At 39.1% G+C, this 13942-nt stretch overlaps 1 protein-coding gene and 1 long non-coding RNA gene across 2 annotated transcripts in view; one reads left to right on the top strand and one right to left on the bottom strand.

The window, feature by feature from the left end:
* Positions 1–13942, top strand: part of DOCK2 (dedicator of cytokinesis 2) — a 155514-nt gene that overhangs the window by 86387 nt on the left and 55185 nt on the right. Inside the window, exons 28-29 of the mRNA XM_053991478.1 lie at positions 11051–11149; positions 12209–12303. Of these exons, the coding sequence (XP_053847453.1) occupies positions 11051–11149; positions 12209–12303 (194 nt within the window). The remainder of the gene's footprint in view (positions 1–11050; positions 11150–12208; positions 12304–13942) is intronic.
* Positions 2469–9969, bottom strand: LOC128814818 (uncharacterized). The gene is made up of 3 exons (XR_008439485.1): positions 9841–9969; positions 2696–2809; positions 2469–2616 (listed from the first exon to the last, which is right to left on the bottom strand). It is a non-coding gene; the product is annotated as an uncharacterized LOC128814818 (long non-coding RNA).

The following is a 13942-nucleotide window of genomic DNA, read 5'->3' as shown; positions in this document are numbered from 1 at the left end:
TTATCCTTAGATAGTCAGAGAAGTTAATAATTGATGATTTGCCCAATAAATCTGCAGTGTCCTGAGCTGTGTGGCACCTGCTCATCACTCAGGGTTGGGGTTTTTGTTATTCAGTCTTTACTGAGGCTGGCAGTTTGAAGAAGTCCAAAAGTTCTATTTGGGAACTGCAATAAGCCTAACTAAAAGGCTGCATGGAAATAAGTATCTTCAATAAATTTTTGTATGCTCAAATTATTTTTCCACCAGTGAGGGCAATTAATTTCAAAGAAGACAGGAGAAAGAAGACATTCTGTACAAATTAACAGAAACTTCAGTTCCTCATATGTTTTGGACTATGTGAAGTCCTTTGAAAGTAATATGTAAGTTAATTGCATAAGCAGATGAATATTTGCTTAAAGTCACTTTCCCTGTACTTTCTGATCCTCTTCTAAGCATAAGAATGCAGAATGGCCCAAATAATTGAGTATTTTACATGATTGCTCTTTTCTTCTCCAAGTAGAGATGATAGAGTCTCTGAAGTAGTTACATAACATGGAATATGGCCTGCCCTGTCTCAGGAACAAAGATGACCTTTCTTCTTTTTTGTATCCCTGGGATCATCTCCCGGGGCCTGTTAGTGAAATATCAGCAATTTTATCGAAGTTCCTTCCTTCCTTCATTATTCCACATGAGCACTGTGTTGCCTTAATGGCCCTGCAACGAGGTTATTTTCAGAAAACTGTAGTGTTTTTTCTTTTAAAGAATAATTTCACTGTAAAAGGTCTCTTCAGGTTTAATTTGGGTAAGTAGCAGTGTTATTCAAGCAAAATACTGCAATGTAAACCTGTGTTATTAAGAAGGCAAGTAAAGCATGAAGCAAGTAGGTGTGGTTGTGTCTCACTTCAGACATGACTGGACATGCAGTTTTTCCCATGTTTTCCAGAAAAAGTTGAAGAAGAAACCAAATTAGTACCTTACCACAAAGCTGAGCCAGGCAGACAACCCAGAAGCTGTTAGAGAGGCTTGTGTTAGGGTCATTATATAATGTGTTAGCTGCATAAAATCAGGTGTGTGTTTCAGTTTTTTGTTGGTAGGTTTGTTTTGTCTTGTAAAATAAAATAAAAAAAACAACAACAACAAAACCAAACTAACAACTAAACACCTTTAAAAATTGCTAGGACCCACAAAAATGTTGCCATGTGTAATCTGTCAAAATTGCTTTGTTATTCCCCTAAGTCCAGAAAAAGAGTTATGAGGCAGGAATGTCTAACTGGCAGCCTGAGGGCATGTGTATCCTTGTGTAATAGGAATCGACCTAATTCAGTGGGAGCACCCTTTCCTTTTTTTAAAAAAATGAATTTCATATGTTGATAGAGATGTTTGTAATCCTGGTGTTACTTGTTTTGTGAAGAGCTTCCAGAAAATCACAGCATTCTCAGAGCTATTTCTGCTGCTATAATTAAGATTTTGTTAGCAGACTAACAAGGCTTATTTTGGTGCCCTTTGCATGTCCCCAGGGTATCCCACAGGTTTGCACATCAGCCTGTTTCCCCGTTAGCCTGTCTGGGAACACTGCTGTGCCCAGAACTGTGGGGACACACTGATGCAGGGCTTGGAGACAGCAGCAGGGAAATCAGCTGAACAAGGGCTACCCATGCCCACATCCTGCACATTTACATTCCTCAGTTTCCTTGCCACCAAAGAGCCTGCTCCCCACACACTGCTGTGAAATCCTGGATGATGCTCTTCAAATCAGCAGAGTGCAAGTTCCTTTTTCTGTCTTCTCCCAAATCCCTGGGACCATATTACTGGTTTCCTGTTTTCATGCTTGGATGCTCTGTTCTTCCAGAGCATCTGTGCCTTGAGCTGCACAACCTGCTAGGGCCGACCTAATGTCCTGGAGCTCTCTAATTGCAGCACAGGCAGGCAGAATTTTGTCATAATCTGGAAGGGCTAAGGGAGCTCCACTACTGCTCCCGTGTTTCAAATTCCCTCCTCCTCTACTGCCTTGTTCATTCAGAATCAACTTATAAACAATATTAGTTCTCCTCTTATTCGGTTGTAACCTTTTTTTTAATATATATAATTTGATGTCTTTTTAATATATATAAATTATTTGCAATTATTTGCTAAGTATTACTAAAATATTTTAATGTTTGTTGTATTTAACAGTCTTGGAGGTCAAGACCTTGTACAAAGACGAGATCAAATAAAAGACACTTTTACCTTATGTGACTACAGTGCCATTTCAAAAAAGACAAATGGCCTTGATCTAGTAGTAAATGCTTTATTTTCATATTTTATAAATATAAGAAAGACATCTTTATTTTAAGGGAAATACTTAAGAAAATAATACTCTCCATTACTGGATTCCTGACACTAAGCTCTGCAGCCTAGGAAATCTTGTTTTAAGACTTAAAATATTAGCAACTTCCTTTAAAACAAAGCAGAACAAGTTACATTTTTTTTTTCTTCTAAATGAACATGCCTTGAAAACTGATAATCTAAATGGCAAATTTGATTCCAGTCCCTCCAGCTTCCCAGACTCTTGCCTTAATAGGATAATGTTGCAGCCATAGTTTGGAGAGTCCTTGACCAGGAACCACGCAATAGATCACAAGATCCAGCTCTAGGAAGCTGTAATGGAACATCCAGCTCAATGGATGTTGACTTCATGTTAACTAATATGGGAGAACAATTTGTTTATGACACCTACCATAAGGATGTTGTCAAGATATGAGATCTCTCTTCAAGTATCTTGGAAGTCCTTTTGGCTATGTGATGGTACAGCATCGACCAAATGCTTGTTCTGTCCCTCAGCTCTCTAGAACTAAAAGGACAGAAAACAACCTGCTTCACAACAGGTCCTTTGGTGGCACTTCAGGGGAGGACTAGAACAAAGATGACACTACCAACCATGATCTAAGAAGCTTTTCTGAACAGCTTCAGTAGCACAGTCCTGAAGCTGCTATTAAACCCAATGGCGTTAATATGGAAAATACAGTGGAGGTGTAGGTTGTAATGGTTCTAATCATCACCTTTTCCCTGTGTTGTTAGATATGTACTGATGCTCCCACACACTCTGGATTGCAGTGACTAATCATAAAAATAAGAGGCTATAAGACTGCTCAGGTGATGCAAACTCTGAATATCAGAGGCATAACAGATTATATTTCTCTGGCACTCTCATTGATCAAGTTTGCTTTTATATGCATGTGATTCTGCTTTTTGTTTGTTTCCTGTAAGGATTGCAATTCCCTGACATGTATCTACACTCATTAGTTCTGTTTGCTCTGTCCAGGAGGAGGTGTTGGTACCCTGGCTTCTTAGCAAGGCAATGTATTTGAATGAAATCCTTGCTTAGAGATGAGGAAAAATAAATCTCCGCAAGTAGCCTTGACTATTTTGGCAGTAAAGCAACACAAAGAAGTGTCCTTCTGGCACACAGTCATCATCCTCAGAAGGAGTTCAGATGGTCAGATGACATGGCACCACAAAATATTTGATAATCATGTTTGGGAAATTGTTGAAAATTGTTTGAAGCCCAGTTTGTGTTTGGGAAGACCAGTTGTAACACAGTGCTGTTACATCAATGCTCACCCATTTTTCTGAGGATGGTTTATGTTTGGGGTTTTTTAGGGAGCAATTTTAATTTCAGAATAAAGATATAATTTTATGTCAGAGGGGTTTAATGCCAGGGGAGAAGAGGTGCTGGCTTTTACCATCCTGGTGCATTTTACAAACAGCCAAGAACAGGAGTTCAGTTTTGTCCCATTGTGGTTTTAGGATTCAGAGGCTCCTGGATTGCAGTGACTGAGCAAGCAAGGGACAGTCACACCCCTGATGGAGCCTAAGCCAGGGCACTCTGGAATTCTTACCTTTTATGGGCTTTTGATTAATTTTCCTTTTTCTCATTAAAAAAAAAAATGGAAGAAAAAACAAGAGCTAAAATAATCCCTGACTTAGGGAAACTTCTATCTGTATATTATTAGAGTATCAAGATTCTCTGTTTACTTTACATTAAAATTGAAATTCAACCAACTGGGACATAAGTGACATGCCTTGAAGAGACCCACACCTGAGGAGGATGCATAATTGGCTGTAGGTTGTGGATTGTAGATTGTGTCCATTGGCAGGACATTCTGTAATTCTTGGAGTTTTATCCTTTCTTCTTTATACATATGTTTCCACAGCATTTTCTTTCAAGGAGAATTCCCTATTCTTTCCATTAAGCAACTTACCCAAGATTCAGTATGAAAAGCTCTCTTTAGAAAGATTTTGGGTTTTGCTATGAAATTTTTAGTTTTGCCCATTATTTTGCTAACGAGACTCCAAGATTTTTTTCAAGCTTAAAAGTGGAGCCCACTATTACAAAACAATTAAAAAACTTACTAAAAGCCCCTACTGGCTATCATTTAAATATGAAAAGTATTTCAGATGCAAATTGAAACTGTTCTAGTATTTGCTGGTTGCTATTAATCAATCCTAAGCAAACACTGTGGGTAGATTGGTTAGTGTAATGGATGTAATTTATTGGAAAATATTATTTTTATTGGGCCCTATTTTCTCCATAAGATCAATTTAAAAGTAAAGAAAGAAGTTTCTGGAGTGAAATGACTTTCAACAGGTTTAAGCTGAACAATTGTCCTAAAGCTTTGTTTTAGCCATTTACAAATATATTTTATTAGTCTCATCTCTGATCAAGTAGTTGAAATTTAATTTAATTTTTCTGTCTTCAATAAGTGCAGCTGAAAAAGAACAAAATCAAATAGAGTGATATAGTTCTGGGAATACAGGAGATGGCTCTGTTTCATTTTAAGGAAGTGAATCATCATCCAAGACATTCGTCTTCACATTGTGTAAATTTAAAGTACATGGCTTAGCAATAAAAGATGCTGCTGCACTTTGAAGAGCTTGGATTGCTCGCTTCTGATCTTTTTGACCCCGGGGTTGCTCTCCCTTGCAGCTGCTCTGTTCTGCTCTGCAGTCTCCTGTTGCAGCCCTGGCTGGGTTGGTTGCTGCTGTTATATTTTGCACCTCAGGGCAGGGAACCCTTCCCCCAGCCCCTCTGTCACCTCCTGCAAGTTCCCAAGCTGCTTTCCAGTCTTTTCAGATGGAAGAGATTGGCCAATCTTTGTACAGTAAATAACCCATGGCTGGTATTTGTATTCTGAGTCCTTGCCTGTGCTTGGTGTGTAGTTCCACTGTTTGTCATCATCTCTAACTGGGAATGAGTGCGCTGGGACACTGGGCAGGACCAGCCACGCTCTGCCTGCTTGGCTGCCCACCTGCTTTAGCACCGTCAGGGCAATGCAGCAGCACTGGGAATAAGAAACCAGGGAAATGAGCAGCCTGAGAGCCCCAGGACACTGGGGTGTCTCAGTGCACATCTCATGTACCAGGGCAGGAAGGTCCTTCTGGCCTGCAGGACCAGGCTCAGGAGACTGTGGGGATGCAGAGGAGGAGGGGAAAGCTGCACAGACCCCTGCAGGCAAAGGATGGGAAATTTCATCTGCTAGAGCAGAGCTGAGGTCAGGAGTGTGGCAGCAGTGCTTAAGTGAGGAGGTGAAACAGCCCTTTTTTTTTTTTTTCTTTGATAACTGTGCTCTGGACTAGTTCAGTTTCCAAGCAATGATTGCTCATTCCAGATCACAGCACCACAGAAGAATCACAGAATATTCTGGGCTGGAAGGGACTCACAGGGGTCATTGGGTTCCACTCTTTAGGGAATGGCCCATAGAGGTATTAAACCCACAACCTGGGCATTATTAGCACCATGCTCTGACCAGCTGAGCTCAACTCAGTGCCTTCTGACCTCATTGGTTATTGTTATTCATAATTTATTTGTAAATATGCTTTGAAGATGAACATAAAGTTAATATTACAGGAAAAGTAGTAAATTACACAACTGTGTTTGAACACAGACTTCAGCAGAAGTTAAATCAATTACAGTGGAGTGTTCATATCAACCAGAGACAGTAGCAGAAATTCTGGAGAGGATTTATGGCACAAAACCAGCCAAACAACAAAACCCAGCAGCAGAAAAAACATTGTAGAGAATGAAAAATCTTCCTTTTTGGAGTATTGCTGGAAAATCATTACAACATTAAAAATACTTCTGTATTTAAAAAAACAAAGATGGTAAAGGACATACTCCATGAAAGTCAAGCTATTTTTATGTCCTACCATGAACCATTATTTTATTGCTTTTCTCAATGTATGGAAAAGTCTTGAATGAAATAATACTGAAATTGTTGTGTTTGTCTAACTTGTAACATGTCTTAAAATCACACAGAGCAGCTGCAGTTACTCTCTCCTTGTGTTACAAAATTGTTCTGTACTATTCTTCCTGGTATTCTGTTACTTTTATAGTTGTGCATCCTTTTAGCTAAGTCTTGTGGATATAAAGGAAACGGTAGAACAAGCTGAAACAGCCCAGCATGTTTTCAGTCAGAAATGCAAGGCTGTCAGTGAGATGCAGAAGCAGGATGCTGTTCAGTCAGCTATAAAACACAAGGAGACAGAACCAATGAACATAAAAATGGAAAATTAAGAACTAAGAGTAGATGAATGTTACTGTAAGTGAATTATTAGCACCACGTGCTCATTGGCAGGCTCCAAGTCTGTATGGATTGGGAACTATTCTCCATTCCACACGTGATGGATACTCGAGGTTGTTGCATAGCAGCCTGTCCTAATGTTTATGTATTTGTGCCTTTCCAGCTCGAAACACATTTTAGGACTGCACATGCATTGGCAGGGACATCTATTTCTGGAGAGAAACAGAACTACTGCATTAGCAATTCACTTGAAATTCTGCTTATTTTTCCTTTCAGACTGGTATTGTTTAGTATTTGCATAATATGATCAAGATGTTTGTCTCAGCTTCTACATATGCCACAGTTCTCAAAGTTTAATGGGGTTTTCTGAGGAACTTTGGCTTCAAGTTACTGTAGTTCTTTGTGGCATCACTGAGCATCTTCCATACTTGTTTTCATGTTGCTCTTTAGCTCATGACAAGGAACAGCTGTGATGACTCAATGATTCTGTGAAGACAGTATTTTTGGAGACATTCTCAATAACAGACTTGTGGTACAACACAAATATTGATGATTTTTAACACTTGATTAAAATAGGTGATTGATTAGTTTTTCTTTAATTGCACTCAAGATGAAATATTTCTCACTTTTCCTCCAGAAAAATGTTTGTACTTATTTCTGAACAAAAAAAACCAAAACAAAACAAAACAAAAAAAAACCAATCAAAACAGAACTCTGGCCCAATGAAATTTTTGGCCACTCTCTTTATGTGCATTATTTTTACAATTACTCTTTCTAACATGCAATGAATTTTGAAACTTCTGACTTATCCTAAAAGGGAGTTCAGAATTAAACCTAATCTATGATTGCTGCAACCACCACAAGAATGCTGGGTTGTTTGAGTAAGTTTCTTTGCCCCGTACAGAAAGCCATGTGTTAATCAAACATGAACCATCAGTGTGGGGTCACAGGTTGTGAGGCTGGTGCAGAGCCCCCTTACCTCCCCCTGCTTGTGAGGGTGAGCAAAATGAGCATGTCCGTGTGGTTTTGTGCTTACACTCAGGCTCTGTGTTGGTAAAGTGCTCTATTAATGAGGGTAAATGCTACTTAAGCGCCTACATTAAATAAATATCCCCCTGAGTCCTTCCAGAAGTGCATCTGCATGAGGATTGCCTACCCTGCAGCCACTGAAACCCTTCTACTAGATTAGATCAAAATGTAGCTTCATTCCATGTTATTTCTGTTGTTTTTCCAGTGCATTTGCCTCATCCTTGTGCTGCTGCTCTATTTGAAGTTACTAAGGCAACCTGTCACCATCTGCTATTATAAAGTGTGCTGGGCTTCAGTTGCTAGGTGTTGAAGTTTGTCATCTTACTCATATGATCCTGATGTTCCTCAGCTGTTTCTTTTCCTGTTCATGTTGCATCCACAGCTAATCTGCACTTTTTCAGCAGTGCAAGAGATTCCACATCTTCCTGCTTGACCTTAGGAAGCCCTGTTTGTTTTACAGAATAAGTCTGCAATTCCTTTTGGTGTACTTTGTATATACTCAAATGAAACAACATCTCTTTCCCCTTACCCACTACCTTGCAGTGTTTATACTAAAGCCAGCACTTTATTTCATCTATATATAGCATTAATTATGGGGGATTTTAAGTGGACAGAGAATTTGAAGGTTTCCTGGACATTTCTTCCTCTGTTTCATTTTCACTTGACACCTATTTACTCGTGTTCCTTCTCCTTACAGCAGTGCAGCGTTCATACTATTAATTGCCCTATTTCTTTACACATTTTTTAAAGTCTGTCTGAAAATTGGATAATTTAAAAAAAATAGAATTCACTGCTGTTTCTGTTTTGGGTTCTTTTGTGTTCATAAGGAAATGAATATATTGAAGTTGGGAAATATATTATTAGAGCATGCATATTTTATTGCAGTCATGCAGAATTGTTTCTGGGTTTTTTTTCTGTTCATATTGTCTCAGCATTAAAGTGTTTACTTTGATACATTTATTTTTTATACATTTGACCTAGTTCTAATCAATGTTTTCTGCTGTAATTCACAGGCTAAATCCTAACAACTTGAGCACAGCTAAAATGATTTGCTAGGATTCTACCTGAACGTCACCTTGTCTGCTACAACCTTTTCTATCCTATTCTATTCTAACCTATTCTATCTATTCAATCCCTATGTACGACGTTTGACTTAATGAAATCAGTTTTTTAATAGATTATTTTGTGATTCTGAATTTCTTCTGCCCATCCTGTGGACACACAGGCTGTGGCCAGGCACAAGAGCTGGTTTTGTGCAGAACTTACTGTTCACAGGCAGTTTGTGCTCTTTGCACACTCCAGTAAGAGGCACTTAAACCCCGGAGGAGAATTTCAGCGAATGCAGAGAGGTGTTTGCAGGTTTGAGCACAGCTGTGGAGAGCCCTGAGTTACCTTTCAGTTCTGCCAGGGCGAGTGGCAGTGCTGGGGGTGCAGGGGCACTTCAGAGATCTGGGGCTGCCTCTGAGAAGCGAATACTTATTGCTGCCATTTGGGGATTAGGAGGGAGGGGCAAGCTTTAAACCTATAAAGATGCTAGCAGATGATTTCTGATAGTTGGGATTGCTGGCAAGAAAATTATTAAAGATCAAACTGTATTCGTATTTCCCTGCTTTACAGTTACATGGAAAGGATGGAGGAAGTTTTTGCAGCAAACCATCTTTACTGACACCTTTTTTATTATCATTCAGTCCACCTGATGTGAATTTGACAGATTTAATGTGAGGTCCTAGCCAGCAAGACCTTTGCTTATGGCTCTTTTCAAGGCATATCATCTGTTAAATTTAAAATCACCATACCCAGTCACTAAGGCATTTGTGCTGTACTACACACATACAGACATAGCTAGGCACATTTTTTGAAGTTGGTTTTAACAAAAGAAATAACCTCCTTAAAGTCTTTTTGCCCTTAAGCATTATAATACGTCTATACAATGCTTGTGAAGAAATGGTGCTTATTTCAAGCAGTGATTATTTAACTTGAGTCTAGAAAGACATTCACTGGTGAATGCTTAACTGCTAAAAATACGAGCTGCTTTTCGTGTCAATTCTCTAACTTCTGCCAGTAATCTTTTTTCAAAATCGAGACATGAGAAGAAAACCCCCACACAATTTCAGTACCGAATCCTTTGCAGTTCATTATTCCCTTCAGCTATGCATTTAACACCCCAGCAAAGATTTGTCTGCTCCAGAACTGTTAAAGTGAAGTACTACTGCAGGAAATCCAGCATTTCTTTTAGAAGAGCATCAGTACCCGAGAACACACGATTTCTTACCTGAAAGCTTTTGGTTTACCTGCAGAAAATGAGTCTTCTTAGCCTTAAAAAGTAGGCAAGGCTCTCACTAGCACTAAGGTTACTCCAAAAGAAGGTACGATAGGTCCTTTAGGTTGTAATTTCACTCTTTGTATGCAAGAGGTGTGCTGGGTCTGCTCGCGTAGGAATAAATAAATAAAGCCCAGCAGCACGAACCGGAGAGCAGCCTTGGAGGGAAGCACAAGACCTCTAGTGGTCACAGGCAGAGCTGAGCAGGGACTGTTCTGCTCCGGAACGGGGACAAAATGGTTGGGTGCCACTCTGATGGGACACAGCGAGCCCGAGTGGCACCGAGCATCCGAGCGGCACCTCCGGGCAGCCCCGGGCCAGGGCACTGAAAGGATTCAGGGACATCCAGAAAATGATCCTGCGTGCTCAGCAATTTTGTTGTTAAAATGAAATCATTGAAAGCAGGCTTGGTTTTAAGCCAAGAATTAAAACTTCAGCAAATTAAAAGGAATCAGTAAGGAGGAATCTTCACAGTCTTAAAGGAAAAGTGCAAATTATTAAACTCATTATTATTGCTTGGGAAAGAAAGGCCTTTGTGACTTTCAGTAACTTACATGATTTCCAGCCCTGAGCTTTCACTGTATCTTTCAGCATCTTGACTTTAGGAATTGACTAAATACTTCCTTTTGAGGAAGTTTGAAAGAAGTTTTGAGATGTGAAGGTCATCATGTTCAAAAGAAGTTTGAGACTTCTCTAATAGCTTTTATACACCTGCAGAACATAAAAAATAGCATTTCTTGCACTATTTCTTCCTGTGAATAATAGAATTATTAGAATTTTTTTCATTATAACATATTTTCTTCCCATTAGTTCCTAATAGAAGAATCCTAGGGGACATCATATGCCTTTTAGGAGTCTTAAGGTGATAGTGAGTTATATTTTATATAAGAAGTTTTCTTGACAATGTATGTTTCCATGTGGTGTCTCATTAATGATGCAGCTTTCTCACAAGAGCCTGTCCCCTGGCAAGGCAGCTTTGGAATAATCCTTTTGGAGTTCTTAGTTTGTTTCTTTCATCTGGGCTTGCAAAAGCTTGAATATTATTTATTTTTACATACATAAAGGGATTTTTCAGGCGTTTCACATGCTTTGACTTTAGAAAGAGTACAATCCAATATCTTCAGTAATCCACATGTGTTGATTCTGCCTGGTTTGCTTTCAGAGTCATTTTGTGGCGTGCATGACAGCGATCCTCAACCAGATGAGTGACCAGCATTATTCAGTGTACATTGAAACTTTCCAGACAAGTTCAGAACTAGTGGTGAGTACTAAGTTGATAGCTACAGCATTTGATTTCCTGTGAATAATCAGTAGGGTTGGCTTTTTTTTTTTGAGTTTCTTGTCTGATTCTTCCTAGAATGAATTCTGTTGCTGTACATTTTTTTGCCTCTGTGTTATTGCACTGCCTCCCTCTTCTAATGGTGGCACTGGACAACACCGTAATCAGAAATCTGGAAAGACACAAATTTCTCTGTTGATCCTGGCACCGAGGTGGTGATGTAATGATCCAGAATAAGTAATGGGATCTTTGTGCTGTACTCTTTTGAGAAAGGGGAAAAGAAAAAACAGCAAAACTTATCCTCAACTCATTGACCATTCCCTCCACACTTCACACACGATGATCCATTTCCATTTTCACTATTGAGTCAACTCCTGGTACAAGTAACATCGTAAGCTAAATGCAATAAATGCCCTATTCTTGTAGTGCATCCTTTTATTGAAATTGTTTCTGCCATAATTTAATGGTCCCAGAAGGTTTCCACGGTTTTATGTGTGTCCTTTTACATTCCTGCTATAGCTGTCAGGTAAGTCAGGGTAGTGGCACAGGTTTGGATTACATCTACTGTTAGTCCACGGACGCAATATCTGCACTTGTAAAGAACTGATCACTTTCCTTCCTTCCTTAAAGTCAGAGTGGTGCCATAACTGAAATTTTAAATATGGACTAAATGGAGTAAAAAATGAAAAAATCCAGTATTTTTCAAGCCTATTCATTCTTATGCATAGTGGGACTAATTAATAAAAGATATCAAATTTTAATCAGAAGTACTACAACTTTTTATTTCCATTCATTTATGCCTTCTATTTTCTGAAAAGCCCTTTATGATGACTTTAAAGTAATGGGTTTTAGCTTCCATTTGGAACTTGAGACTGCTGTTCCACAGGACTTTAGCTCCAATCTCCTATTTACTGAGATCACCAGGAGTTCTTCTCTCGACTTCACTGAGAGCAAAGTGGAACCCCCCATCTCGGCTCCTTAATCCCACAGAAACACTTCCAAGTGTGTGTTCCCCAGCCTGACTGTGTTTTGTTGTTCCAGGACTTCTTGATGGAAACGTTCATCATGTTCAAAGATCTCATTGGGAAGAACGTGTACCCCTCGGACTGGATGGCCATGAGCATGGTGCAGAACAGGTAAGGAGGGGAGGAGCTCCAGAGCTCCTGCTCTCTGTGCTTGTGGACGGTGACTCCTTCCATACCCTACAAAACACTTTTCAGTGCAGTCTAGAATAACTTTATCATTCCAGTCTGAGGAATACCAAGACGGTCATCTGAAACAATCCATTAAAAAGTTTGTTGCCTGTGCTTTAAGTCCACTTAAAATGGAAAGAGTAAATTATTTACTTTTTCTAATATTTTACTTTTTGTACTTTAAAGGATGTTACCTTTACTGCTGAACTTATTTGGCTTCTTGTTTTCAAAGAAACACTTTGAGTTTAGATGCTGGATTGTGTTATGAAGTGAATACATTTTTAAGCAAGATTTCTGTTGGCGGTCACCTGTACTATCTTTATTTTAGTTTTGTAGAGATAGTGGTAACACTGAGTTTCTAGAAGTTGCAGAGGGACAGGTCTAAGAATTAAGTGTCAAAAGTGCAAAGGTTTGAATGAACTTAGTCCACAGATGCTGTTTATTTGAAATGCCACAGTTGCACATTTCTTCTACTTTTCTAATATATCAAAAGAGAGGATTGGGGATAGTCAGTAAAGTTGATCATCTCCTGAGAGTGCTCAGTCTTGAGGAAAAGATTTGTCAATGGAATTTACAGTTTTGTGATATCAGATTTCGATATTGGATACATTTTAATCTAGAATTTGAATGGAATTATGTCAAATGAAAAGGTTGGTTGGGGCTTTTTTTGCATGCCGTGATTCAAAAGTGAAGATTATGTTCTAGTGGGTAGTGATGGTTCAAAGTGAGGTGTCCAAACCTCACTTTGTCACTCATGGGCATTAATGACCATGCAGTGGGATCCCTGACCCCCCTGTGAGGTGGGCAGGGACAGATGTGCTGGTGGATGTGTAAATTCAGGTAATATTTTGTATATTACAGAAGTTTCATCCCTCTTGGTTTTTTGTCTGAGCCAGTCTTTGGCCTCTCAGGTAAAATCTAACCCCTTGCACATTCTTATGTTGCTCTGCTGATTGCAATTAGTTTTGATGTAGCAAGGATTACTCTAAAAAAATAACAGTTTAGTGCTAAACTACCTACAGTCATCTGGCACATGCCAGCACATCAAACCTTTCATGTGTAAAACTGGTTCTCTTATCTAGAAAATGCTGTTGACACCTGCATTATCCACAAGTATGGGATTATTTTATTCTCTGAGGTTGGGAAGTGTCTGTCCTTGGTCAAAGAATGTCTTTGGGGCTTCACCTGGTGGTGTCTGTATTGAGTCAGGTCCTGACAGGAAAAATTGCTTTGGGGGACTGTATTTGTGTTCATGTGCCTCCTAATGACTCTGTGGACAAGTTGTTCCAAGCAGGTTTTGTAGCTCTAAGCTTTATCCTGTGTGAAGAAATAAGTCACCATTTTAAAAAATATTGTTTAGAAGCTATTTCATAGTTCTCCTATAAACACATTGCTAACCTAAAATGACTTGGCACTGTTTATACTCCTTGATTATGTTGCTGTTCTCTGGAATGCATAAGGAAATGAGTTATTGATCTTACTTTATGTCTTAATTTTATGTTATATCAACAACCAAGAGGGAGGATTTTTATCAGTCTTTATAGAAATTTGGTTTTGTTTTTTTTCTTTGTTTGGGTGTTTT

The sequence above is a fragment of the Vidua macroura genome, chromosome 15 (genome assembly GCF_024509145.1).
Source record: "Vidua macroura isolate BioBank_ID:100142 chromosome 15, ASM2450914v1, whole genome shotgun sequence".
In the NCBI taxonomy this organism is placed as follows: Eukaryota; Metazoa; Chordata; class Aves; order Passeriformes; family Viduidae; genus Vidua; species Vidua macroura.
This window is presented reverse-complemented; position numbering and strand designations above follow the sequence as displayed.